This window comes from Podarcis liolepis, assembly GCF_965112155.1.
Source record: "Podarcis liolepis genome assembly, chromosome: 17".
Lineage (NCBI taxonomy): Eukaryota > Metazoa > Chordata > Lepidosauria > Squamata > Lacertidae > Podarcis > Podarcis liolepis.
In genome coordinates, this window is record NC_139571.1 from 2872323 (window position 1) to 2899331 (window position 27009).

General features: G+C 47.6%; 1 protein-coding gene and 1 long non-coding RNA gene across 3 annotated transcripts; both read right to left on the reverse strand.

Annotated features, from left to right (window-relative positions):
• Positions 1–26748, reverse strand: LOC310696698 (5'-nucleotidase domain-containing protein 2-like). 2 transcript variants are annotated; one of them, XM_083482540.1, is made up of 14 exons: positions 26433–26748; positions 18764–18948; positions 17403–17477; positions 15467–15522; positions 14872–14965; positions 12976–13104; positions 10309–10369; positions 9554–9656; positions 8585–8686; positions 7520–7601; positions 6541–6627; positions 6249–6389; positions 5629–5693; positions 1–1002 (listed from the first exon to the last, which is right to left on the reverse strand). In XM_083482540.1, exons 1-14 carry the CDS (start codon positions 26680–26682, stop codon positions 741–743), a joined length of 1692 nt encoding a protein of 563 aa, XP_083338666.1. In that variant the 5' UTR covers positions 26683–26748; the 3' UTR covers positions 1–740. The 2 variants fall into 2 exon arrangements, with proteins under 2 accessions (XP_083338666.1, XP_083338667.1); XM_083482541.1 differs by lacking the exon at positions 1–1002 and adding an exon at positions 5025–5185 and having other exon boundaries at positions 26433–26726.
• Positions 19317–23494, reverse strand: LOC310696759. The gene is made up of 2 exons (XR_014520716.1): positions 21803–23494; positions 19317–20895 (listed from the first exon to the last, which is right to left on the reverse strand). It is a non-coding gene; the product is annotated as an uncharacterized lncRNA (long non-coding RNA).
• Positions 26749–27009: the final 261 nt, after the last annotated feature.

The window sequence follows — 27009 nt, forward strand, 5'->3', positions numbered from 1 at the left end:
CAGGTTTCACACTGAACTTTATTAAAGGTACAAAATTTGACTTATGAGCTACAAACACCTACCCTCCCTTTAGCACCTCCTGTCCCCCCACCAAGAGACAGGATATTTCCCTCCCAGCCCCTCCCCACAGTACCCCAGACGTTCCATGGTTGCAAGCAAAAATCACCCTCACAAAAACCCAACAGTGGGGAAAAGGTAAACTTCAAGCACTTCAGAACTCCCCTGCAAGGGGTGGGGGCTGAGTAGTTTTGTGAGTTGGAGCAAAAATAGCACTTCACCCCCACCCCCACGCAGCTGCTGAGTGAGTTTGCCTGTGAAATGCCATCCACCCCAGGACAGGGCAGAGAGGACTGCAAGACCAGCGGACAAGCAATTGACAGGCTTCCCAGCTTCCTAGAGCACCTGCAGGAAGAAGGCCAACCAAAACTCTGCTGTTGGGCTCCTGGCCAATTTGAGATAGGCCCAAGAACCTGCTTAGCTACTGGGAATCCTGAAAAGAATTCTGGACTAGTTGGACCTTGGTCAGAGCCAGCAAGGCACTTCTGATGCCTGCAAGCAAGACTGGATACTGAAGACCACTTGGCAAAGATGAATTAGGCCTTAACAATTCAGACATTCCTAGGAAGCACTCTTGCTTTGTAAATTTGGACGAATACCCCGCAGGGACTCTTAATTCAAGAAGTCAGCCTTCACTGCTGCACTTGTGGGTCTGGGGCAGAGTCGTGAGCCTGCGCAGGTCCCTAGCGGATATGAGCCATCTCTTCCAAAAAGGGAGTCTTCATGCAGCCAGTGCACAGCTGATCCATCCAGAGGGGAGCCTCGTGCTGCAGGGGAGTGCGTCTTGGGTAAAAGGTGTAGTTGAGGTCATAGTTGAGCAAGCAGCTGAGCGAGGCCATGTAGACGTCCGAGAAGCGGCACAGGCGGCGTGAGAAATAGGTGGGGTTGTGGCAGGTGCGAAAGATGCTGCCAAACTGAGGATTGAAGAGGTTTTTGGTGAGTGCCCTGCAGCAAGTTTGAGGGGACACAGAGAAGAGAAAGAGTTATTAGACAACAGCATACAAAATTAAATCTTTGGCTTCCTAGGTTCTGTACCTAGCTGGGTGACCTAGCAAGTTGCAACAGGGCAATGTGATTTCATGGAAACTGCAGCATGCAGTGCTAGCTGAAGAATGCACCTCTCCAAGAATCTCAGCTTTCTGTTGGGTAGAATTTCGGTCATAAAAATGAACGTGCTATTGAAAAAGTTATTTTTATTTCAAATTGCCCCAATAATTAATAACCTAAGCTGTTTTAAAGAAGGATATTTCTTGGCAGAAGGATATTTTTAGATTTTTCTGGCAGGGGAAGAAACCAAGAATTAAATATAAGATATTGATTGATACTAGGGAAAAATGAGGCTTCCCTCTGCCAGATCTGCATTTATATTACAAAGCAGCATGCTTGTGTTGGTTAAAAGAATGGATAAAGTTGAAGAACACTCAACTGCTCAATTTGGAGGGGTGTGGTGTTAAACTTGGTTGGCATGCATGTTTATGGTATGGCAAAGCAAGAATACGTAAGAATTTTATGAATCATGGAATTAGGAGAAATATCTATGGAGTCTGGGGAAAATATAAAAACCTGCTAGAAAGGAAAACACATTTGTGGCTTTGACCCATCAAAACAATTGCAGTGAAAAACTTAATATGGAAAAAAGATGGCCAACGTATAGAGAATTACTGGACTTTACAGATACTAGTGTAAGCCTGAAGAAGATGGAAGGAGTTGGCAACAAGTGACAGATTGGTTGCAATACTGTCAAGTGAATGAAACATTTGACAGCAATGATTAGTTGGGCAGGAGATGTAGGCCATAATATAGTTAGATTTGTGTGAAAAGCTGTGGAAAACAGGACTGAAATTTACAACCTGCTACGCTCTTAAGAAAAGCTATTTGAAAATGATTTATAGATGGTACTTGACACCAAACAGATTAGCAAAAATGTATAAGTCAGAGTTGGGTAAATGTTGGAAGTGTAAAGTTATGGATGGGACTTTCAATCATATGTGGTGGAGCCAAAGAATATTGGGAAATGATATATAATGAACTGGAAAAAAAATATTTTGGAAGACCTTTCCAAAGAGAGCTGAGGCCTTTCTTTTAGGTATAGTGAGATCCGAGGTTCCAAGTAAACAAGTTAGTCAGTTTAGGTGGTGAGAATTTTATATGCACAAAGATGGAGAGAGGAGTTAGTACCTACAAAGGAGGAATGGCAGGCAAAATTAATGGAATATGCAGAATTAGCAAATTTAACCAGCAAAATTAGAGAGCAAGAAGAGAAATGTTTTAGAGAGGAATGGAAACCATTTGTAGAATATTTAAAATTTCATTGTAAAAATGTTAGAACCTTAGCCGGTCTGGAATAAGCCCAGCAGTTAAAATTTGTAAGGAGAGAAATTAGAATGTTTAATGGATTAAGAAAAATAGAATATGTAACAGGAATGGTAGTTTGAAGGATGGATGGGAAATTGGAAGGATGGATGGGAAATTGGTAGTGGCGGCAGCGGCAGCAGCGGTAGTGGTGGCTAGCCAGAAGCCAGAGAGTCAGCAGCAGCAGGGAGGGCTGGATTTAGGACCCTGGCGGGCCTTAGTTTGAAGACCCTGGGTTAGGGCAATTAATAGCAGCTCATGGCATCCATAGATGCAAGTAGGGGAGCCATTAGAGAGCTATCCAGTTGCACAGCCCAGACCATTGTTTTCTATAGAAATGAAATCCAAGCCCACCAGATGAGACAGAACCCAGCAGCAGCAAAAGCCTCAATTTGTGAATTCTTTCATGGAATTTTCACAGAAAGAGTATTTACCCAGAAGGAAAGCTTGTTCAGGCCGCACAACATGACCATTAGCACTGGGAGGGGGGAGGGGGGAATGAAGGGACTGTGAAGAGCTCAAAAAGTGAGCAAGTGTAAAGGAATGCATACTGGGGCAACACAGACATTTGTGATCTGACCAAGAAAGAGTTCTTGGAGCGATGGCAGACAGCTCAATAAAAATGTCAACCTAGTGTGCAGCAGCGGTGTAAAAAGTGAATTTTGTGCTAGGGATCAAAACAAGAGACATCACAAATGAGACTGCCACGGGGAGGACTTTCTACAGATGTCTGGAGTGGCTGCACTTGGAATACTGCAAAGAGTTCTGCTTGCTGCACCTGAGAGGAAGGGGAGTGCAGAGCTGTGAAAGGTACAGAAAAGAGGAAGCAAACTCAACTCTCCTACATGAAATGGTTACAACGTTTGTGGCTTTTTAGTTTAGAAAAAAAGCAAGTAAGAGAAAAGATATGCTGCAATTTATTAAATTATGCATTAGAAGGAGAAAACAGAGAGAAAAATGTTCCCCTGAAAGAAATGGAATGTTGGGAGATTCAGGAAAGACAAAAAGAAGCACTAATATTTTAGTCCAAATAGTTCTGGAATTTGATACAAGATGTGGTTGTGGCTGTCAACTTAGGTGTCTTTAAAAGACAAATTCACAGAGGAAGACTATCCAGGGTTACTAGTCATGGGAGGCCCTGTTAGTGATACTCCTGTCTAACTTGTTAGCTATGCTAACTTGCAAAAGGACCTTCTTGACAGCTGTTCCCTGTTTATGAAATGCCCTCTCTGGTGAGATGCAACTAGTTTCCCTCATTCAGGGGGAATTTAGAAAGATTCCTATCCACCCTGGTACTTTATGGCTAGTACACATTGTCCCTGGCAACCTTGAAATTAGCAAGAATACTTGATTGTTTTCAAATGCTTTCTTTTTAAAGCACTCAGATCCAGTGGTGTAGCGTGGGGGGTACAGGGGGGGCCGGCCGCACAGGGCGCAACATCTGGGGGTTAGGGTTAGGGGGCTCAAATCCACGGGTTAGGGGGCGCAAATTACTTGCCTTGCCCCGGGTGCTGACAACCCACGCTACGCCACTGCTCAGATCCCCAGACCAGATGGGTGGGAGATTGCCTGCTCTTGACGGGATTACACTCCCTCTGAAAGAGCGCGCACGCAGCTCCCTCTAGTTCTCCCATGGAATGCTGTTGTGTTTACTCTGTACAGGGCTGCCTTCAGATGACTTCTATCAATCAGATAATTATTTATCTCCTAGACATCCGATGGAAGGGTATTCCACAGGGTGGGCACCACTGCCAGGAAGCCCTTCTGCCTGGTTCCCTGTAACCTCACTTCTTGCAATAAGAGAACCGCCAGAAGGCCCTCGGAGCTGGATCTGGGTGCTCTTGGCGGTAGAGATGCTCCTTCAGATGTACAGGGCTGGCCGTTTAGGACTTTAAAGGCCAGCACCAACACTTTCAATTGTGCTTGGGAACGTTAGTACACTTTCAACCCACACTGAGAAACTAGCCATTTTCTGCATGGCAGTGACTGCACAGCTGCCCACTTGCTACAGGCAGACTAGGCAGAGTCAACACCTGGCAGCTGCTGGGGCTCCCTTTAAGAAACTCCACCAATTCAGGCCTGATGCTCCAAGTGCCACCAAAAAGCTGGGTCCAGCTGCCATTTGAATTGCTCATGATGCTCATAATCTGGGCCATTGTAGTAAATTAAAAACAGGCTAGAGCCAGTCACCTGGCAATGCTTGAGAGTGCTGCTGCTGCTGCTGCCCACTGCCAGTTAAGCCCAAGGGAGGAAGGCAACTGATGATGGAGAAGACAGCCTACCAGAGGGCACCTGGACAGGGTCTTCTCAAACCGGGAGTCAGCTGTAAGTAGGCAGGGAGATTTAAGGGTTTCAAAAAATAAGACAAAGCATAAAGCAGCTGCCACAGGCCAACGGTAACTGCAGAAAGTTAGAATTCAGGAGGCAGCAGGGGCACAGATTCCCATTCTTAATCTGTTTAGCTGGAGGGGCCTCTTTAACTTTTTCCTACCAATCGCTACCTACAGACACAATATTATTTGCCTTTCTTCCAAATGGGCACACCTTCAGAGAGGGAAAATTCTTATTTATGTAGCTCCACCATTAGTTTGTAGAGGCGGCTCTCCACTCTTTGTTTCAACAGGGAAACCTAGTTCTCAATGAAATCAATGATACTGAACTTAAGTCATGAAGCTGATCTGCTAAGTCAATGGGACCCAAGTTCAGCTACCTCAGTCCAGATTCAACCCCTTGTGTAGAAGTATAATGAGGCTAAAGGGGTGTGGAAGTCATGAATCTAGGACAACAGAGGGGAGATCCAGATGAGTATGGAATTTTCTGTGGGACAGAATAACTTGATGAGGAGCTAGAATTCAGAAGGAAAAGCAACTACAAGTAGATCAGCCTTGTATTCCATATTTTGTTGTTGTACATTGTATTTTTGTTTTGCATCGTAACCTACTTTGAGTATTATTTTAACAGAAAAACAGTATAAATTGTAAATCTCATCTCATCTATTCAAGCATGCAAAGAAGATATGACCCTGCAAGTTGACATTTATACTACAGACTGAAAAAGCAAAGCACCACGTGTACAGCCTCGCCCCCAGCTCCCCGAAACATCCTTGGCTAGTTGGCCTGGATAAAACTCTGATTTGCCACAGACACTCCGGCATGTGGCTATTTGTAACCCTGGATCTGGCACACCGAAGCGCATGGGAAGGCAGAGATAAAATACTACCTGAGCTCTTGTCGCTCCATCATCCAGTCCTGCAACACCTTCTGAGCTTCTGGATCCTTGAACATCTTTTGGAGAAACAAACCAAGTGGTTAGAAATGCTTTGATGATTCCATCCTGCCTTAAAACTCACTAAACCAGCTTCTGCAGAAGAAATCCACCTTTTTACCGACTGATTAATGTCCACAGCCCATAAGCTAGCTAGAAACTTCATTTCTTCTATGTTAACTGGTCTTTAGGGCACCTTATTGATTCTATAACCAATGGCTTCAAGTTACAAGACAGGAGATTCCGACTAAACATCAGGAAAAACTTTCTGACAGGAAGAGCTGTTTGGCAGTGGAAGGGACTCTCTCAGAAGGTGGTGGACTCTCCTTCCTTGGGGGTTTTCAAGCAGAGGTTGGGTGGCCATCTGCCAAGTGTGCTTTAGTTGAGATTCCTGCATTGCAGGGGGTTGGACCATATGACCCTCAGGGTCCCGTCCAACTCTACAATTCTAGGATTTTAGGATTATTGCTCTACTATTTTAGCATCCTTTGCCATCTCTCAAGAGCAACCCTCCATGAAGTGCTCTGTACCCTTTCCCCATTCCATTCTCAGCCACCAAGTGGACTCTCCTCTACCTGCATGCGCTCCAGCAAGCCGGTCAAGGCCTGCAGCCAGGTGAGTGCTTGTGAGTACTGTTCTGTGTTCACCATTTTGGTCTCTGTTTCCAGTTCGGGAACTATGGCCCCTGTTCGCCAGCCATGGCGCAGCATCAGGTCCTGTGGGGAGACGGGTACAGTGGAAGAAGGAAGGCACAGGCAAGCCCAAAGCAACTTCACCCACTCTCCCCTCCCTTCAACTCAGTCAGGTCACAGCTCCCACAGGCCACGCTCCGTTCCTGCCCCAGAGAAAAAGGCCCAAAGATCTCACCGCCAGGTCACTGTAGAGATGATCTCCGAAGTAGAGAACTTTGGATCCACGCCAGCCTGTAAGCTGGAGGAAGTCAACGAGGTTGCCCTATATTTTATTTTTTGACAGTGGAATGAGAAAGGGTGCATTAAAATCACCAGACAGGTGATGTCAGTTAAAGGAGTTCTATAAATACAGGAACAAAATGGCTACACAATTTTTAATTAATATAGAATGAGGTTAAACATAAGAGGCTGAATTTTCACCTAGAATTGACAAAAGATATGGAATTACTTGCTGGTATGGAGAAGGCAGCCTGGTGCCAACCTCCAGAAACAGAGAACACTGGGCAAGAAGCCCTCAGTGGGCTTTTCTCCTCTCCCTTGCTTGCCCACTGTGCCATGGTGAGGGTGAGCCCAGACTAGGCCGTGTCCTCACCACCAGAGAGAGAGAGAGAGAGCACACACAACTTAGCAAAGGGTGGCTGTTAAAAGTGGCCCTGTTGGCCAGCTCCACACCATTCCCGACTTCTTCCTCACACCCTACTTGAAACTGTAGGGCAGGAATAGGCAACCTGTGATCCTCCAGATGCTGCTAGACTACAATTCCCATCATCTTTGATCAGTGGACATACCGGCTGAGGTTGATGGGAGTTGTGGTTCAATAACATCTGAAGGGCCACACAGGCTCCTGTCATACGGTGGAACTGGATTAGACCTGCAAGAGAGGAGATTACTTCCCCCATCCCTTAGGTATCTGATTTGACATCCATCCAAAGCTGCCTCAAGAATAACCAACTGGAGAAAAGTGTGTGTGTGTGTGTGTGTGTGTGTGTGTGTGTGTGTGTGTGTGTGTGTTTGTGTACAGAAGATGATATGCTGAAGGACTGACATGCCCAAGTTACAAGCATGGAAAGATCTGGTATATTAATTCCATTTTTCCAGAAGACAGACAATCCCACCACCATGACGTTTTTATCGTCCACAATCCATTTCCTCACCTGCTTATATACCTGCCCCTTCTCCAGCTTTGTTATTTTGTCCCACTGCAGATCCCCATTAGCATCCAGTCGTCGGAAAGGTCTGAGGAGAGAAGCAAGTGGGGGGTGGGTGGGTGGGGGGTGCCAACAAGACCCTCTGCTCTCCCAGAGCTAGGAGCAAAAGGACAGCATGAGCTCCTGGGACCCAGCATCTGGCCTCCAAACCCACAAAATCATCCTCCCTTGCCCACTCTCACACTGTTTCTGTGGGGAACCTACACATAAGATTGTGGAGATGTTTTCTGCAAATTCTTGTGTGAAGTGGCTCTTGGAGCCAAGGAAAACCAGAAGCCGTGACTTTGCATTGCATTTTGGCAATATTATAAAAAGTGCAATTTAAGATGCACCTCCTTAAAGACTTTCATTCTTTTATTTATTTAACAAAAATATATGTACCTCTTGATTGTAATAAAACCATTCCATGCGGTTTAAATGTCAGTAAGACACAAAAAGGGAAGGGGAAGAAAGTATACAAGATATAGGAAAGAAGGGGAAGAATGACAGGAAGTGAAAACAGAATATTCAGAAGTCATGTATAATTTACAAAGCACCCCTATCTTCATAAAAGCAGACAAGCATTTCTGTCCCAAGCCAGTGTAAGTGTGTAGCCTTCCCCACCCCACACACTTATTTTTTCTGTCTCACAGAAAAGCAAGCAGAGGAATATTTAGGGCAATCAAGTCAGTATTAAGTCACTTTTTTAAAAATAAAGAAAGGAGGAAAATGATGCAGTTGGGCAGATAGCAGGATTTCAAATTCACACAGAATGCCCCCACCTCCAGCAACAGAAAGCAAAGAGAATATTTGGCTCTCTGCAAAGTGGCCAGAGGCAACCTATCAGGTTCTTAAGGCTCAAGTCTCTATACTGACGGGTGCAATCTATAAGACAGTGCATGTGTGCGAGGGCCAGCACTGCTTCCCAGACTTCCCCCATCCGCCCAAGGGGGATGCACTAGAACTCATCCCTCAATGTGGCATACAGGATCTGGAACCCACAGCAGGAGCTTTAGAGTGGGCCACACTTACTTGACACAATCATTGAAGAAATGAGGCTTGTCTGCCTGGACTATGACCACGTCAAAGAAGTCCCGCCAGTCTTTACCAACCATGTACCGCATCCCTTTATTGCTGGAAAGGAGGGAAAAGGCACATTAGGAATAGGAGAGGGAATGTCACCAGTAGCAGACAGCAGGGGAAGCTTCTATGGGCTCTTGCAACACAGACCAAGGAAGCCTGAGAAGGGCAGAAGATATTCCAGCAGAAGAATCGGCAGAGGGCAGGAGATAATAATAATAATAATAATAATAATAATAATAATAATAATAATAATAATATTATTTTATTTGTATTCCGCCCTCCCCGGCCAAAGCCAGGCTCAGAGCGGCTATAATTCACTCCTTTCTCACAGCCCACAGTAGTGCTCCCTGTTCATCTTCCTCCTTTATTCTCCTACCTACCATGAGACTGTCAAATTAGTGTAAGCTGTCTGCCTGAGCCGCCTAAAAGGGCCAGTAGTGTAACACTTTAGTCAAACCTAAAAAAATCTTCGACTATCTCAAGCACATGGAAGATGGAGCAAGCTTAGTTTCTCCTGCTCCAGAGGGCAGGACCCAAACCAATGGCTTCAAGTTACAAGAAAGGAGATTCTGACCAAGCAAGAACTTTCTGATGGCAAGAGCTGTTTGATAGACTCTCCTTCATTGGAAGTGTTTAAGCAAAAGTCGGGTGGCCACCTGTCATGGATGCTTTAGTTACGATTCCTACACTGCAGTGGGGTGGACTCCATGACCCTCAGGCTCCCTTCCAACTCTACAATTCTATGAAAATGCAGGAGTAGCTGGTGCAGGAGAGCCCTAGAGATTCCAACAGATTGGCTCAATATCAGCATTTAAGCAGAGTTTAAATGAAGTCTATTGTAGATCAACAGTTTTGGACCAGGACAATGCTAATGCCCAGCCTACTTCTAGCTTGCAGCCTTGCCATGTTCAGACTCACACAAAGCTGAAAGGGCTGTTGGTGATGAGGAAGAGTTTCTTGCCACACTTGGCCAGGCGGTGCAGCACGGCGTATGTCTCGTCCCCACGCAGGATGTACTTCTCTGCAGAGGGAAGATGGGCATTAAAAACTTCTCTATGGAGACAGAACCAAGAGACAAACTGAAACGAGGTTCACTGGGTGGGAAGGAGCAGTGCTGGAAGGATTGTTGCTTTCGTTTTCTGACTTAGGCTGGGCTTTGTGTATATGCCTACGCTGTGCAAGTGAACAAAAAGTACACAATGTGGCACAACGCAACCCCCCCCTTTAAAGCACATGAAAGCACCTGGCCAATCCCTCTCTGATTTCTGGGACGAAGGGTGGGGCTTCAGTCTCCTAGCTTCTCCTGTGACTGCAGAATTTAGCTTTCTTGGTGTGGAATGTGCTTGGTCCAGGCACAGAGAATGCACAGACGAAGAGACTTCAGCCAGGCCTGATCTTTGGTTTTGCCTTCCCTTAAGCTGTCCACTGCTCGGTTCACTTGCTTAAGCCTCTGTGCCATTCTGCTAAATCACTTCATGCAGAAAAACAGCCCATTGTGGAACATGTCACTTCTGACACACTAGGCTAGCTAACCAGCGTGTTTTGTTCTACAGCTTAGCTAGTGGGTGGACGCTCTTCCTTTGGGAAAGGCAGCAGGTCTGGAAAGGCCATTTGCATCCCTTGCAGCCCTCTGCTTGCGTGGTTGCCCTGCCTCCAGCCCCTTGGATACTCACCCAGATCCTGCATAATCCACTTGTACATAAAGCCTTTAATATGGACATCCCGGATGGCATCCTATTGAAAAAACCTTTTTTTAATAATAGTTTTTTTAAAACACCTCAGAAATACACAAACAAGTTTAACAATGTGCACACTGGTCTCGCTCCCCCTGACCTGCGTTTCCAATGCTTCACCAACACCCTGAAAGTTGCTTTCGAGAGATGGTACTTTGGAAAGGAAGGCTATACAGCTCCCTTGCTCTGCACCCCTTCCAAGCTGGCTTCTGGGCTAAAGTGGGGGGCTAAGGGCCGGAATCACCCCACTTGCCCCTCTATCCCAAGCTAGGTTACCTAGTTGGGTGGGGAGGCACTGCAAACTTTTGCAAACGGGCCCCAGCCTCCCACAAATCACTTGCCTCTGTTGCTCCATTGCTTTACAACATATTCCGATGGCCAAACCAGTTTAGAGATCCATATCTGGATCACTTGCTTTAAAAAGAAAAAAAAAGTAATAGTAGCCACCAGTTTTTGTGTGTGTGTGTGGGGGGGGTTAACAAGAATCCAACTGGGACTCCATAACTGTAGGAAGAGGGTTAACCCTTTCCTTTTCGGCCCTGCTTTCCCTGACAGGGATGTGGGTAGAGGAAGCTCAGAGAGACTGATACTTGCTTGTTTTCCTCCACAGGGCAAATAGCGGCTTCAGTGTGTCGGGGGGGGCATGCATTTACAAGGGGAAAACCTCTCCGTTTGAACCACAGCCCAAATCTGATTTGAGAAATCCCACGGGTGTTTTTACCTGTTTAAATAAATGCAGCAGACCTTGCTACAGTTACAACTAGCTTGGTCCTTGCCTGTTTCTGTCTTTCTTCCTCTTTCAAACACAGAGAAATTCCCAGCTACTTTCCAAAAAAGTGGTGCGCACACAGTGGTTTAAAATGGCTTCTAAGCACTCCATGTGTATACACTTTGGCACTGACAACATCCCATTGGCAGCTTGCACTCTAAAATGCATTCTGCAGGCAGGTGTTTTTTTTACATTTGTGGTGACATTTTGCTGCACACCTCTACCTGACAGCACTCCTCAATGGTCTTTTTAAAATAAATAAATAAATAAATCTGTTTTTTAATGCAAATCTGGCATAACAGAAAAGTTGTATCCCAAAAAATTTTTGGCTGCATAGGAAAATGAATACATGTGTGCATACCCACAATGGGCCTCACGTTTCTGGAACTTAGGGAAGGTGGGGAAGTACTGAGAGGAGGGGACAATAAGAAACAGTGTGAATACATCCCATCAACTACTAGCCACTAGTGTGGACAGGAAATAATGTGACAGTGCTTTCCATTGCTCATCTGGATAGGCGTGCAGACAAGAAGAAATGATCAATCCATAATTGTAATGGTAGGTTTATTGTAGCTTTGAGAGACAGAATAACAACAGGAAAACACCCAGAAACCCAGAAGACAAAGGTCTGGGATTACAGGTAAGACCTCTCCCTTACAGCAGGTGCTTCTAATCTCAGCTCGTTACATACAGTGAAGATACCAGGCAGCCTGACATTTGGCTGGCTGATAGGGGATCAAATACTTCTTTCACTCATTATAATGCACATCAATCTCTGACTTTTGTCTTCTGGGTTTCTGGAGGTTTTCCTGTTGTTATTCTGTCTCTCGCAGCTACAATAAACCTACCATTACAATTATGGACTGGTCATTTCTTCATCAAAAGGCAAATGGGCAAATTTAGCAGGGGATCATATACTCCCCCCCCCCTCACTGTAGAATACAAGCATGAGAACCCACTAAGCCTGTCCCTATTTTCAGGTGGAATTCGATCAGATACAGGCAAATTCACATTCCGGGAGGCTAATAGAATTGTGCAATTTTCATTGATTGGGAGGTCTTGTGTAGCAAACCTACTTCTCCCCCAAGACTACTTGTGATAAGGAAAGTGATGGACAAATGCACTGGGAAGTGTGGGGTAACACAACATCATCTAATCCCCCCACAAACAAATCAGAAGGTTGGCTTGCTAATGAGCATTTGCCATCTAATCTTCCTGCAAACAAATTGGAATGAATGCTCAATAGAGAGGTCTCTTGGAAGAGTCAAAGGGCCTACGTGCATTGAAGCAGCAATGGAGCAATGCTATTTATGACAATGCCTGTTCTGACCTCTTGCCCTGGATCAAGGAGACAGGCAGGCTCCAGAGAAGCCGTGAGTCTGAGAGGCAGAGCCAGATGTCTCAAGTTTCCAAAGATACAACGAAGAAGGAGACTTGCCTTTTCAAAACACTGGCAGAGGAGGAGAAAGAGGCCCATGCGTATGCCTTGGGGCAGCTGGGCTCCTTGATAAGCCTCCCTGGCAGCTAAGCAGGCAGCCCCTCCCAATTCTCTCCTTGGTTCAGGACAGCCTGTTCTGCTGTGGCGAGATACGTCACTCCCTCCCACAACAAAGTAGTAAAAAAGAAAGAACTGAACAGAGCCCTTGAGAGCACTCAAATCCTCCTCCTCAATTCGCCTGCAGGGTAAACCACAGAGAACACAGAGTCCTCCCCCCCCCCACCGCCAAAAAAGGACACCTAGCAAGCAACAATCCTCCTGCCAATTCTCAACACAGAAGCCTACATCTCAACACTCAGCAACAAGAGCAGAATATGCAGGAAAGTGGAGGGAAACACACCGTTACGTCTTTGTAGAGATGGATGGGATCGTAATCAATGTCGTTGGTGATGAAGAAGTCATTGACTACGGCCAGGAGGGTCATTTCAGGGAGAGAGAAGATGTCCATAAACTGCTTTATGGCTGGACCCTGGGAAGACCAAGGGAGGGAAGGAGAAACAAAAGATTGTTCCTGGCTTGAACAGCAACTCTCAATCAGAACTGCCTGCACTCATCACCCATTTTTTACTAGTGCAAGAATAGTAAGTGTCCAACTTTGCAAAAATCCAGTCCAGCTACACATCAGAGCCCAACATTCACCAACCACCTTCAAAATCCACAATTAAGTGAGAGTGAGCATATTTACTTCCGCTTCCATCATTTGATTTATCAGATACAGTCATACCTCAGGATAAATAAGCTTCAGGATGTATTTTTGGGTTGCGCTCTGCAGCGACCTGGAGGTAACGGAGCACATTACTTCCGGGTTTCACCGCTCGCGCAGACGGTCAAAATGACGTCATGCGCATGTGCGGAAGCGGCGAAACACAGCGCGCCCAGATGCGTCTTACGTTCTATTCAGGATGCGAATGGGGCTCCAGAACGGATCCTGTTCGCATCCCAAGGTACCACTGTACATAGATCCAGACTGGAGAAAAATGGGGAAGGCAAGAGACATCCAGATTAGATAAAGGCAACTAGGAGGTACAGAGCACCCTCCGTGAGCCGGGGAAAGGGGCTGCCGTGAGACTATTTCACCAGGAAGTTCTTGCCTACCCACACTGCATTCTGAGTGTCAAACAACACACTATGTTAAATGCATAGTTTCATGTTCTTTCATTTGTTTAAAAAACATAAAATAGCACCAATGAAATGTTCCAGTCAGGATCAGGATCAGGGTGGTGGTACCTTAGGATGTGAAAGTGGCGCACTGAGAGTGCAGGGAGGAGGTCATTGGTTTGGTTTGTTCTTGTTTTTATTATGCATTTTGTGTTTTTATCTTGTATTTTTATGCTGTGGATTGTCCTTAGATCTTTGAATGAAGGGTGGCATACAAATTTTATAAATAAAATAAAGTAACGATTTCCTCTCATGTTGAGCCAAAAACACACACACACAGAGCTCAGGCTATCTGCACTGTAAGAGCAGAGCTCAGGTGTTCCTTCGGCAACAGTCATCTTCAGACCAGCCTTAAACAGGAGCTGCAGCTGTATCTCAGTTGCTGGCTCTGTGCCCATGAAGTGAAAAACTGGACACAAAAGTTGAGCTCTTTTTTGCAGGGGTGAGGGGCAAAGTTGTTAAGCTGTTCATTGTTTTTAATGAAATTCACCAAAACCGACACTTCTGACATGGGCTGCCACACACCCGGATTTTCCTGGACTTTCATCGATTTCCACCCGGAGGCTGTTTACGAGGGCTGAATACCAGACGTATGGCAACCCTATTTAAAGGGGCCAAGTCTGCTTTATCTGCCATTGACTCTTGGGGAGTTGGATGGCGCTTGAGTCCTCTGAGTCAGGGCAACATTACACCTTCGGCTAGAGAGGCTCACACCTCTTCAACAAATTACTTCTGGTTAGTTATGTACATCTAGGACTGGCTCCAAGGGCAAGGCCAGTATTGGCATGTGGGGTGCTCTGCCAACATGACGAAAACTTCCATTACGGATGCCCCTTTTCAAAGGAGACCACTTCATTCTTACTCCAGCATCTCAGTTTGCCATGCATCCAACTAAGCTCCCTTTATAACTTGGTGGACCCTGGATAGCACAGATACATAGGAAGGCAAATAAAAGGAGCTACACTCTGCTGGCACCTGGTCCCCTCTTGCCACATCTCAGTCAGAAACAGAAACTGAGCAACGAGAGACACTGGCTGATGGCCTTCAGACCAACTCCAGGGCTAGCAAGGGAACCAACCTTTCCATAGAAACCACTAGCCTGGTGGAGGGGGATATGAAGGGTACCGTCATACAACGCCAGCACCTCGTCATCTGGAACCGGTTTCAAGCCCCTGGAGAATGCCAAAAAGGGGAAAGGTTTAGGAGCTTGGAAGTCTCGCCAGGAGAGCATCATTTAGCAGCTGAATCAAAGTACTGCATGTGAGTAATGTGGCTACGAAGTTATGAATTCCAGTTTGACTGCCGCAGACATGATGCGGTCTCCTTACAAACTAGTTTGCAAATTTTGAGCCAGAGCAAGGGATGGATGCTCCTTCCCCTCTTCCTTGCTTTGTTTGACTTAACCATGGTTTAATATTCCATGTGAACCACAGCTAGCCATGGCTAACACAAATTTAACCAGAGTTTTCAAGGGAGATTTAAAAGGACCACATGCCTTTGGGACTGCTTCCCAACTTGCAAATTCTATTTCCTGGGAGTCGGGGTTATATCTTAAGCATGACCACACAGAATAATATTAAAAATTAGGTCTAGGAACAGCCTCAATTCCAATACCTCAGCCATGAAATTCTGCTCCATTTCAGCCATTGGGGGCCAATGTGAGAAACACTCACCGGTAAACGGTGCCCAGCTGGATGTAATGAAAGGCATCTATCTTCATGAGCAAGCCCTGCATGGCAGACAGAAGAGAAATGTGGAGTCAGCACACAGGAAACCTATATTGCAAAGTAGCTCATGAAATGATACTTTATTTATTTATTTATTGAATTTGTATAACACCCTTCATCTGAAGATCACAAGGCGGTTCACCACATAAAAATACAAAATATGAACACAAAATACATTATAAAAACAAGAGCAATAACAAACCAATAACACTCTTCCCACAAGCACATTTGAAAGGACACCCAGCGTGGTCCAACACATGGCCAAAGGGCTCCATGTGGCCCCCAAAGCCTTTTACGGTGGCCCTTTGCAACATTTGATGCCCCATCCCTTGCACTGCCTTCCCAAAGCTGGATTAGCAAGGCGCTGGGCTTTGGGAAGTAGGTGTGAGGGCACTGACAGGGTCCTAGATTCCTCTTGCCTCCTTCCCAAAGCCTAGCTAGTGCTTTTCCAACTTTGGGAAGGAGGGCTCTAGGACCCTGCCAGAGCCAAGTGCCTTCATCCCAAAGCAGGGCCGGGTGTGTGAGTCAAATCTTGGTGATCCCACCCCCCATGAGACAAGGCAACGTGCAGCCCACTTGGTATGAGAAGTTGGACTGCCCTGATCAGCCAAAACCAAAGGACTAGAGCAGTGTTTCCCAACCGGTGTTCCGCGGCACACTACTGTGCCGTGAGACATTGGCTGGTGTGCCGTGGGAGGGAGGCGGGCGAGTCGGGCGGTGAGAGGCGGCGGCGGCGAGGATCCGCGTCGAGCCGGGGGCGGCTCCGCGGTGGTGGTGCCGAGCGGCAGGGCAGCGCCTGCAAAAGGGAGGAGCGCGAGACAGCGGAGGAGGAGGAGGCCGGCATGTCCGGGCAGCAGCAGCAACAACAGCAGCAGCAACTCCCGGCGACGGCTCCTCAAGCCCCGCCGCCGCCCCCTCCTCCGCCCGCTATCGCCGCCACCACCACAACAGCCGCCGCCACCTCAGTTGCCGCCGTCCCTCAGTCCCTCGCTCTGCTGCCTCCTCCCACCCCCAAAGCTTGGAGGTTCCCCGGCAAGGGGGAGGGAAAAAACTTTCACTTTCGTGCGTCCCTCCCGGTGTGACGCTGCGCGCTGACGTCACGGGGCGGGGCTTTAATGGTGGTGTGCCGCGAGATTTTTTTCAGTAAACAGGTGTGCCGTTGCCCAAAACAGTTTGGGAAACACTGGACTAGAGAAACATTTTTGCCTGGCACCTAAAGATATGTCATGAAGGTACCAGGTGAGCCTCTCTGTGGAGAGCATCCTACAAGCCATCATAGAAAAGGACACTCTGGTCCTCACATGGAGGACACACACAAAGAAGGGCCTCAGGTGATGATGGCAGGGTCTGAGTAGGTTCATATGGGGGGAGGTGGTCCTTAGCCATTTGAGTCTTTATAGGTCTAAACCAGCACTTTGAATTGGGCCCAGAAACTAATTGGCAGCCTGTGCAGTTGGGCCAGGATTGGTGTAATATGCTCAAACCGTCTTGCCCTGGTGAGCAACCTGGCCACCAAATTCTGCACCAGTTGAAGCTTCCAAACCGTCTTCAGAGGCAGCCCTATGTATAACACATTGCCTGCCCACATTTGTGCTACATGGATGACCACAAGGGGAAAAAGAACAAACTCTTCCCTTGGCTTACAATTAACCTCCTGCTGAAAGTGACCCTTATTTGCACAGGTGACAAATAATAATAATTAGCATTAATTTTAAAATGTTCCAAGTTGATTACACTACTGCATTAGGCCATTGCAGTTTGGCTAAGAACACCTGGTGACTTCAGGCTAAAGTGAGATTTGACACATGCACACGCAGCTCTGCTCTTCCAGCCTCTGCTGTCCTGCCGAAGCCACAACAACAAGACAAGCCACCTGTCTCACCTTGGCAATGTCGTAGTGTAAGCCCCGGATGGCAAAGTTCGGCCAATATTCATACTTCAGGATGCCCTTTGGATACTGATGGGACAGAACAAAACATACAATTTGCAAGGTTGTCAATCAGTTTAAAAAGTCTAGAGCATTTCAAGTGTCATTTGGCAGCGGATTTCAAAGATAATACTTTTTCTCATTGAAGTCAATGCAGGGAATTGCTTGGAACCATGCTATCCATATTTATCAGCTACAATTGGGATCCCAGAGGCAGGCACAGACAGCAGGGATAGGGAACCTCTGTGGCCCTACAGATGTTGATGGACTACAGCTGCCATCAGCCCCAATCCATTAGCCGTGCTGCTTTCTGGGGATGATGGGAGTTGAGAGTCCAGTAACACTGGGAGGCCCATACAGGTTCCCAAGCATGAAGGGCAAAGGCACATTCTACCCATTAAGAGGCAAAGGAGGCATGAAAGGAGCAGCCTTCTTGGTCTGTCTGCCCTGTTCACATATAAGACAAGAGGTAAAAGTTAACTTTTTAGCACTTGAATGAGGAGTGCTAAACCCTCCCCTTTCCCCACTGCTTCAAGTGTCTTTTCTAGCCTGGGCCACTTTGGATAACTGAGCTGCCAGAAAAGTGCCTGCAGTGACAGAGCATAGTGAGGTAAAGACAGCAGAGGGTTCAGCTTCGTCCACCTGAATGCTCCTTTTGATGCAAAAAACGAACACATACAGTTTACACAGAACAGGACAAGCATACAAACACGACTGCCTCCTCCTCCTCTCATGTCTCGCTTGGCCTAAGGCAGGGCTGGGGAACCTTTCTAGCTCCACTGGTCAGATCCTGGCCTTGGCTGCCAACCACCTGGTGTCACCATGATAGCAAGTGCCTTTGACTTCAAAGTACAGTACAAGAGTCCTGCATGGTGCTTTAAAATGCCTGCAGCTCCAGTTTTGCTGCCCGCCAGCTGATGGGTGGTGGAGCCACAGCCTGCTTTCTGCAGACATCCGGTGTGTGAGGAAGTTCCGCACAGAGAGCACTTCAGCAGCCAAGCCAGTGCTGCTCAGCTGATGGGCGGTATATCCGAAGCCTGATTTCCCTTGCCAATGCACAATTGTGAACATGGTTTAAGTGTACATGTGATGTCAGGTGTGGGGGCAGGTGGGCAAGTTTTGGGGGAAATGGGCTCATGGATCAAGCAGGTACCCTTGGTGGGCCAACTTTGGCCTGTGGACCACAGGCTCCCCACCCCCACCCAAAGGTTTTCAAACCTTCAGTCGCCACCATTTGTCCAAGCCAAGCACTCTCCAATTTTGCCAATTACTTTTCTCGTGTTCTAGTCAACAGAACATGCAAGCTCTAGAGGTACCTTATACTGCTCCACGAGGATGTCCCGAGCTGTGTTGTAGATGCAAGAGTGGAGGGCAGGTGAGTATAACGCCAGTGTGTAGTCATAGTCAAATCCATAAACTCCGATAGTACTCAGGGAAATCTCATTGTTGGAGTAGATTGTTGAAGGGTTCAGAAGATTGCAGACCCCTGGGGGAAGCAAATCTGGAGGAAGATGGAAGCACACGCAATTACCACACACTTCCAAATGGATGCCTCTTACAGACAAAAGTAGGGGTACCCAACACATCAGAAACGTTGGCCTCCTGAGACTGCGTGCTGTGCTGCAATGACACACACACCACCATTTCTATACATTTCTCTCCATTCGACAACCTATACTGCACTCCCAGTGCCATAATAAGGCAAGGAAATCCCATTTTTTGAAACATAGAGATTCACAAAAAATAGCCAAATATATGGTTTTATTTAGTTCCAAAAGGTAATAAAATTGTTATCCAGGGATGGAGGGGAGGGGACCTGACTCATCGCATGGATGGGAGGGAGAATACAAGGAGCAGTTTCTGAGGGCTTGATTTGAGATGGGAGAAAGGGATTAGGATAGAATTTGTCTGAGGGAGAACTGGTTCTGATTTGAGTTGAACAACCACACTGAGGAGACAATCTACTGCAAGAGGAAGGAGTCTCCCAGCTTAGACAGGAAGACTGGGTTGAGTGTCTGGAGAAGGTATTTAGACTGGAAGGCTAAGTCTGTGCCAGGGGAGGTAGAACCTGTGAAATACTACCTGGGTTTCATTCTAGCCAGAAGGGGAGAATTCTTCTAGGAAAAGATGACTCCAAGCCAGAAACAAGGGGTGAGGTGACCCCCTGGGTCTGTTATACAAAATAAAATACCTCAGGAGGCAGATTGTTAAGAGAGTGGGTAATTGACAAAACGTGTCCCTCACTCATGAACCAAAGTTAGTGGGATAAGTCCTCAGCTGCGTTTGCACATAATGCTAAGCCATGGTTTATTCAACAAATCATCTTGCAGACGAACAAATAAGCCGTGGCTCCTTTCTCCAAAACTTGGTTTGGTTTCCAGATGCTCTTGCCTATGTGTCATCATGAGTGGCTGCAGGAAACAAGCAAATCATAGTTAAGCAAGCCTGTTGGGTTTGGAAATAATGTCAAACCACAGTTAAAACAGGTCATGGTTCTTAAGCCAACAACAAACCATGGCTTCATTTTGTGGTTTGTAACCAGAAAAGAAGCCATGGTTACCCAGCTGGGCTGAGTTCAGGCATTCAAACAAACACCACTTGAGCGAAGTAAAACATGATTTAGCATTATGTGCTAACCAGGCTATAGAAAGGTTGAAAGGAGTGCATGGCCTTTTTCTTACTGGTTTCTCAGAAAGGCAGAAGGCTAAGAAATAGGAATTTAGTTGTTAAGGGAAGGGTCAGATCCTGAAAAAACAGGTCCTGTTTCAGCTAATCAGGACCTTCTTTTCCATCACAGAATAGGGAGAGACCAGAACCTAGTTCTCAATGGTGTGATAAATCTGTATCTGAGCTGCGCAACTTCAGACGACTGCTAGGAGTCATATAACTAGATGCTTCTCCTTAAAAAAGAAAATCCTTGAATGCAGAAGTAGCAAGGCAGGGAGAAGGGTTCCAGCTTAGCCTTCTCCCCAGTATGCCAACTTTCTATGGAGTGTTTTTGTATGAAGGATCAACCCATCATGTGAACCACTACCTGTGTCATGGTATGCCATTTATGTAAGAACTAGGGCACAAATTATCACAAAATTGGACCATCTCCATTTCAGCCTCACTCTCCCCCTGCCCCCCCTCCAGTGTACCATACTTAGTTAGTTCAGGGCGTTGAACTCACAAAGCTACAGTTCCCAGCACCTTTAAAAAAAGTTCCCAGGTTAAGGTGGTATAAGAATGCTTTAAATCAAGGGTTCCCCAACTTCTGTCCATGGACCATCAGTGGTTCATGAGCTTGATGCAGGTGGTCTGTGGTGTGTCTGTTGATTTGTGGCTGAAGACAGGAGGGAGATGGTACATCCATCACTTTAAATATTGATAATGGGTTTTTTAAAATTGAATTTGCATTGCTTCTTTAATTTTTTTGGATTTCATTTTATTGCAATACTTCAATCGACTGTCTATCTCAGTGTTTCCCAACCTTTTTTGGGCAAAGGCACACTTGTTTGATGAAAAAAATCTCGCGGCACACCACCATTACAGCCCCGTGACGTCAGCACGCAGCGTCACACCGGGAGGGACGCACGAAAGTGAAAGTTTTTAATTTTTTCCCCTCCCCCTTGCCGGGGAACCTCCAAGCTTTGGGGGTGGGGGGGGGAGGCAGCAAAGCGAGGGACTGAGGGACCCTAACCCTCACCGATCACCCGGGAAAGCATGCGAACGAGGAGCCCCCGTGTCCTGCTCCCGGCAGCGGACGGCACAAAGCGAGGAGGCCTGGACAAGGCAGCACGCTCCCTGCTCTCGCTGCATCGGGGCTTTTCTCCTCCAGGCCGCTTTCGAAGTCCCCTTCTCTGCTCCCAAGAGCCGGAGCCGCTGCTTCCAGGCCCTGTCCGAGCCCCGACTTGTGGCCTCACTTCGAGGAGTGCCTGTTGCTGGGGACGGGGCTGCATCCCCCTCAGCCGCCGCCTCGCTTCCTTCCAGGAGACCCGACGGCTCCCCCTCTCCCGCTCGCCCTCCTGCACCCGCAGCAGACCGAGACCTCCCCGCCCGGCCCTACCTGGGCGCCTCCAAGCCCGGCCGGCTCCGCGTCGCGTTCCACGCCGGGCAGCTGCAGCGGGGGCGCGCGGCGGCCCGGCTGAGCGCGCCCCGGAGCCGTCGCGCCGTCGCTTGCGAGTCCCTCCGAGAGCCCTCGGGACTGACTCCGGAGTCGCGAGGCGGCGCGTCGCCCAGGGAAGGGGCGGCTTCCCACAAGTCCTCCGGGAAGCAAACGCCCTCGCCCGCCTCCCTCCAGGCAACATCTCGCGGCACACCAGGCAACATCTCATGGCACACTAGTGTGCCGCGGAACACCGGTTGGGAAACACTGGTCTATCTGACCTCCTTGGAGAGTCTCCCCGCCTCTAAGTCTGTTCTTGCACACCAGCAATCTGTTACTACTGAGCATTTCAGGAGGCATCTTGCATAGCCAGGAGTCCTTGTTACCCTCAGGGCTTTATGTCTGCCACGTCTCAGCCTCTGAATGTGCTTTCCACATAGGGCTAAGTCCTCAAATCCATGAAGTTACAACAAAGAAACATGCCTCTAACTATGTATTGTGTGCATGCCTTTCCTTACTATTGAGTGACCACAGGTAGATTCCACATATATAGGATTAAGGTACAAAGCAGACATGATGACTCCTAAATAGACCTCAGCCTCACCCCACCCCAAGCCTTAATTTTTTCCCCCTTAGAAATTAAGAACTAGTCATTTGGATTCCCCCTTATTTAAATGAGCAATATGAAGGCCATTCAGTGCCATTCTATAATAATAAGAGGCTGCTGGGTCCATCACCCAATCACCCATCTAGCTCAACATCCTGTTTTCACAGCAGTCCACCAGATGCCCACAGGAAGCCCAACAGCACTCTCCTCCCCCACTGCTGATGGAGCAGCTGGTATTCAGAGGCTCCTTGCCTCCAACTCGGGAGGCAAAACATCCCTTCTTCAACCACAAATCCGCAGTCACTCTTTTAACCACCTAAATGAAGCTTCTCTCCATGAACCACCATTTGCTAGACAGCAAAGATTAAATCTCCCCATAATAGCCTTTGCCATCCCTTTGCTCCTCCGAATTAGATCTTCTCTAAGCGCTATTATGGCTTCACATCCATGGCTGGCTTGGAAGCTGGATGGGCAACACTGGAAACAGAATGGATCTTGGCCATTCTCAACTACAGTGTCTTCTTTGCACGCAGGTCCCAGGCTCGATCCCCAATAGCATGTCCTGGCAGGGCTGGGGAGAGCCCTGTGTGAGATCCTGGATAGCCCCTGCCTGTCCACATGAGCCAGAGGGACCAAGGGTCAGATTCAGTAGAGGCAGCTCCTTGTGTTCCTCTGTCCTTCAGGGGGGAGCTTGAACAAGTGGCAGAACTGGTTCACAGTCAAAATATAAAGCAGCCAGTTGCCCACACAGCTCCCAGTCTTATAAGAATACAGACGGCTATACCTGGGCAGCACATACACTTTGCTGCTCGAAACACGTAGCACTTGTGCAACAGCAAACATCCTGCATTAGTTAACCCTGTCAAGTGCAAGCAGGCACACTAATGAAGAATTTGCCTTATGCCAAGTGATGAGTCAGCTCATCTCGGAGCACGGAATACACGTTGCCTTCTGTCATCCCCCCCCCCCAATAAACTGGTTGAGCTGGAAATAAAAATCACTGTATTCAGCAAATGCTGAAATGCGTAAGATTATTTGTGGTCAACAGGCAAAGCACAGAGGGAACTGCTGGGTCAGACAGCCTGGTGTGGTCAAATAAACTTTGTGGGTAGTGATGCCACAGTTCAAGAAACTGGCAGTGCCCAGGAAGGAAGGAAGAAACTGTTAAGCTTTGTAACGCATATTTTTGTGAGGTGCAGAGGAATGGCAGTGGGAGGGGAAGAAGAGAGGAGAGAGAGACATGGCAATTTTTCTAGCATTTAGGAGAAAGTCAGGAATTAAGAGCAGGAGTTTGATGATCACTTTGTGCATCCAAATAAGTATGTCCATCCTTATTACAAAACTGGATTAAATACCATTTCAGATAAAACCACAGCGGACCTTGCCACCAAACTCTGCCAATTTGTCCTTACCCACAACAACTTCAAATTCGGTGATGACCTGTTCCTTCAGATCAGCGGCACAGCAATGGGCACCCGCATGGCCCCACAGTATGCCAACATCTTCATGGCAGATTTAGAACAACGTTTCCTGAACTCCTACCCACTCAAACCTCTCTTGTACCTGCGATACATTGACGATATTTTTATCATCTGGACACATGGTCAACAGACCCTGGACACCTTTCACCAGAAATTTAATGATTTTCACCCCACAATCAACCTTACAATGAATCAATCTATGCAAGAAATACATTTTTGGACACTACTATAAAAATACAGGATGGGCGCATAGACACCACCTTATACCGCAAACCAACTGACCGACAAACATATCTACATGCCTCCAGCTACCATCCCAAACATACCAAACAGTCCATTGTATACAGCCAGGCACTACGTTACAGCCGCATCTGCTCCAACTCTACAGACAGAGACTCTCACCTAAGAGATCTACAGCAAACCTTCTCAGAACTAAAATACCCAGCAGATGAAGTTAAACAACAGATCAACAGAGCCAGACTGATACCCAGAGAGAACTTGCTGCAAGACAGACCCAAAAAAGAAAATAACAGAACACCTCTAGTCATCACATACAGCTCCCAAGTTAAAACAGTACAACGCATCATCAGAGATCTACAACCTCTCCTGGACAATGACAGTTCTCTTTCTCAAGCTCTGGGAGGAAGACCTTTCATTGCCTACAGACAGCCACCCAATCTTAAACAACTCCTAACCCACAATAATACTACAACCAGACTTAACACAGACACTGGCACCAGAGCCTGCAATAAACCCAGATGCCAACTTTGCTGCCACATACACCCGGACAACACCATTACTGGCCCCAACAACATCACACATACCATCTCGGGACTATTTAATTGCTCATCGTCTAACATTGTGTATGCCATCAAACGCCAACAGTGTCCTTCAGCTCTCTATATTGGACAAACAGGCCAAACCTTACGCCAAAGAATAAACGGACATAAATCTGACATCAAGAATCACAAAACAGAGAAACCAGTAGGAGAACACTTCAATCTCCCAGGACATTCTATACAAGATCTCAAAGTAGCTGTTTTACTACAAAGGAATTTCAGAAACAGACTGGAAAGAGAAGCTGCTGAATTACAACTCATTACCAAACTTAAAACAATGGAAAAACCTGGGCTGAACAAAGACATTGGATTCTTATCTCACTATACATGACTAAACCATTTTTCACCTTCTCACCCCTTGCCTTTTCCTGTAAGACCTATTACAGTCGTTAAGAGTAGTCAACAGGCTCTCCCAGCTATCTGCCTATCTCCCATTCCCACCACCCTTCTGAGTAACACCCCTCCCCACCTTCTCACTATATAGAAGGATCTGGCAACTTCTGTTTCAGTGTATCTGAAGAAGTGTGCATGCACACGAAAGCTCATACCAAGAACTAACTTAGTTGGTCTTTAAGGTGCTACTGGAAGGAATTTTTTTATTTGGATTAAATACCGTTAACGTTATACTAAATATACAAAAGCACACTATTTTACTCTGGTTTACTTTGAAGCTAACATCATCTCTACAGGGTTTGTTAGAATCTTCAATCCCACAGATGAACATGTATAAAAACGGGTGAGAATAGGAAGTCGTCTCAAGCTAAGTTAAGGCATCTATGCTCTCTACAACAACTCTCCAAGGCTTCAGGCTCGGGTCTTTCCCTGTCCCTATCTGAAGATGCTGGGGAACAGTAATGGTGGTAATGTAATGCTGGTATTGTCATACCATGAAATTACATTACCTTCTAATTGTTTATCACATGTTTTAACATAAATTGCACAATTAAGTCCACTCGCCAGCCCATGCCTCCTCCCAATCTCTGTAATATTGATAAAAATCCTGACCACAGAAAAAGGGAGAAAGGGGAAGAAAATAGAAGGGACAACAGCAGCTTTGTTACTGAGCTATAGCCCATCCCTGGCTGCAACGAGAACAGATTGATTAAATCATGTTAAGGAGTAACTAATCTATGTTTAGTGGTTTATAAGGGGGGGGGCACTCTAAAATTGCACTGTTCCCCCCTGCCCCAGCAAGCTTGCTAGATGCACACTTTTGGCTGGTCCCTGACAAGGACTGGGAGAACGCCCCCCCCCATACCTGGAATTCAGAAGGAGAACCCAAAATGTATGTATAATATTTTTGAGAAATCAGGATCTCCTTCTTTGGACTGGGGGCGATTAGTACTACCATATTCAGATGAATCATCCATTCCAGTCAGTCTTATAAGTACCTCCACCGCCTGTACTAAAGAACACTTTTTAAAAATATGCAAATATTTACAAAAATCAAGGGTAGCAGGCATCATTTTAGAAGAGGCTTCTCTCCCACACAGGAAGGAATGGCTCTTCCAGATTCATGGATGCATAATCTAAAAACAAAGAAAGGATGGCAATTTCTTCCGTGTGGGTCTTGCTCTCTTCCTCCCACCCTCCCGAGCCCTGCCTGAAAAGCCAGGCACAAAGCAGCCCCTTCTCCCGCTTTTCCTGCCCGGACATGTCTCCAAAACCAAGGGGAGGGGATCCCACCACCCAGCCTGAATGCAGGAAGGCTCCGGAGCAGAGTCTCCGCAACATCAGCAGCGAGAGAGATGCGCGAGTCCTCGCTTAAAAAGGAGGGACTAAAAATGGGTCAGGAACCGGGTTCCCTCGGGTCGGCAAAAAGGCACCACGGGAAGGGAGCTGCTACAAAGTGCATGGAAAGGGAAAAGAAAGGGGGGTCCTGCGGGAGGAGAGAAGGGCGAGAAGCCGAAGGGGCGGCAGCATCCCCGAGGGGAAGGGCGCCTCCTCCCCAGGCGAAGCCCCCCGGCTCACCCTGCACCAGCCGCTTCAGCTCTCCGTAACGCGCCCACAGGAAGCTCGGCCGGTCCGGCCCGGGAGGCGGCGCGCTGCTGTCCAGAGCCTCTGGGTCGGCGCCCCGCCGGGCCTGGGGCTGCCGGCTCCCGTACGGAGGCCTGGGCTGGGCGCTGGGCGCCTCCGTCGCGAAGCGGCTGCAGCGGGAAAGCCAAGCGCCCGCCCGGCGCAGCAGCAGCCCGCCAGCGCGCTCCGCCGCGCCGCCAGCCATGGCGCCAGAAGTGGGAGTGCGGAGCCGAGGCGGCCCGGAGGGCGGGCAGAGAGAGGCGGCTCCGCCCCGGCAGGGAGGGCCTGGTCGGGCGCCCCTTGGAAGAAAAAGGGGGCCTAGAAATGGCAGATCCCCCCAGCAGATCCCCCCGCCCCAGGACGAGGCAGAAGCGGCCGCTGTGGGGAGATCTCCTCGGATCCCGCCCCCCGCTTCTCCGGCAGGATTCCGCCGCCTGAGGGCCGGTCCTGAAGACCTTCCTTAGGATTGCAGTCTTCCAGCCCGCAGCCTGTCTCTGTCTGCCCCGGGAAATGTTCCGTGGCTCGGGCTTCA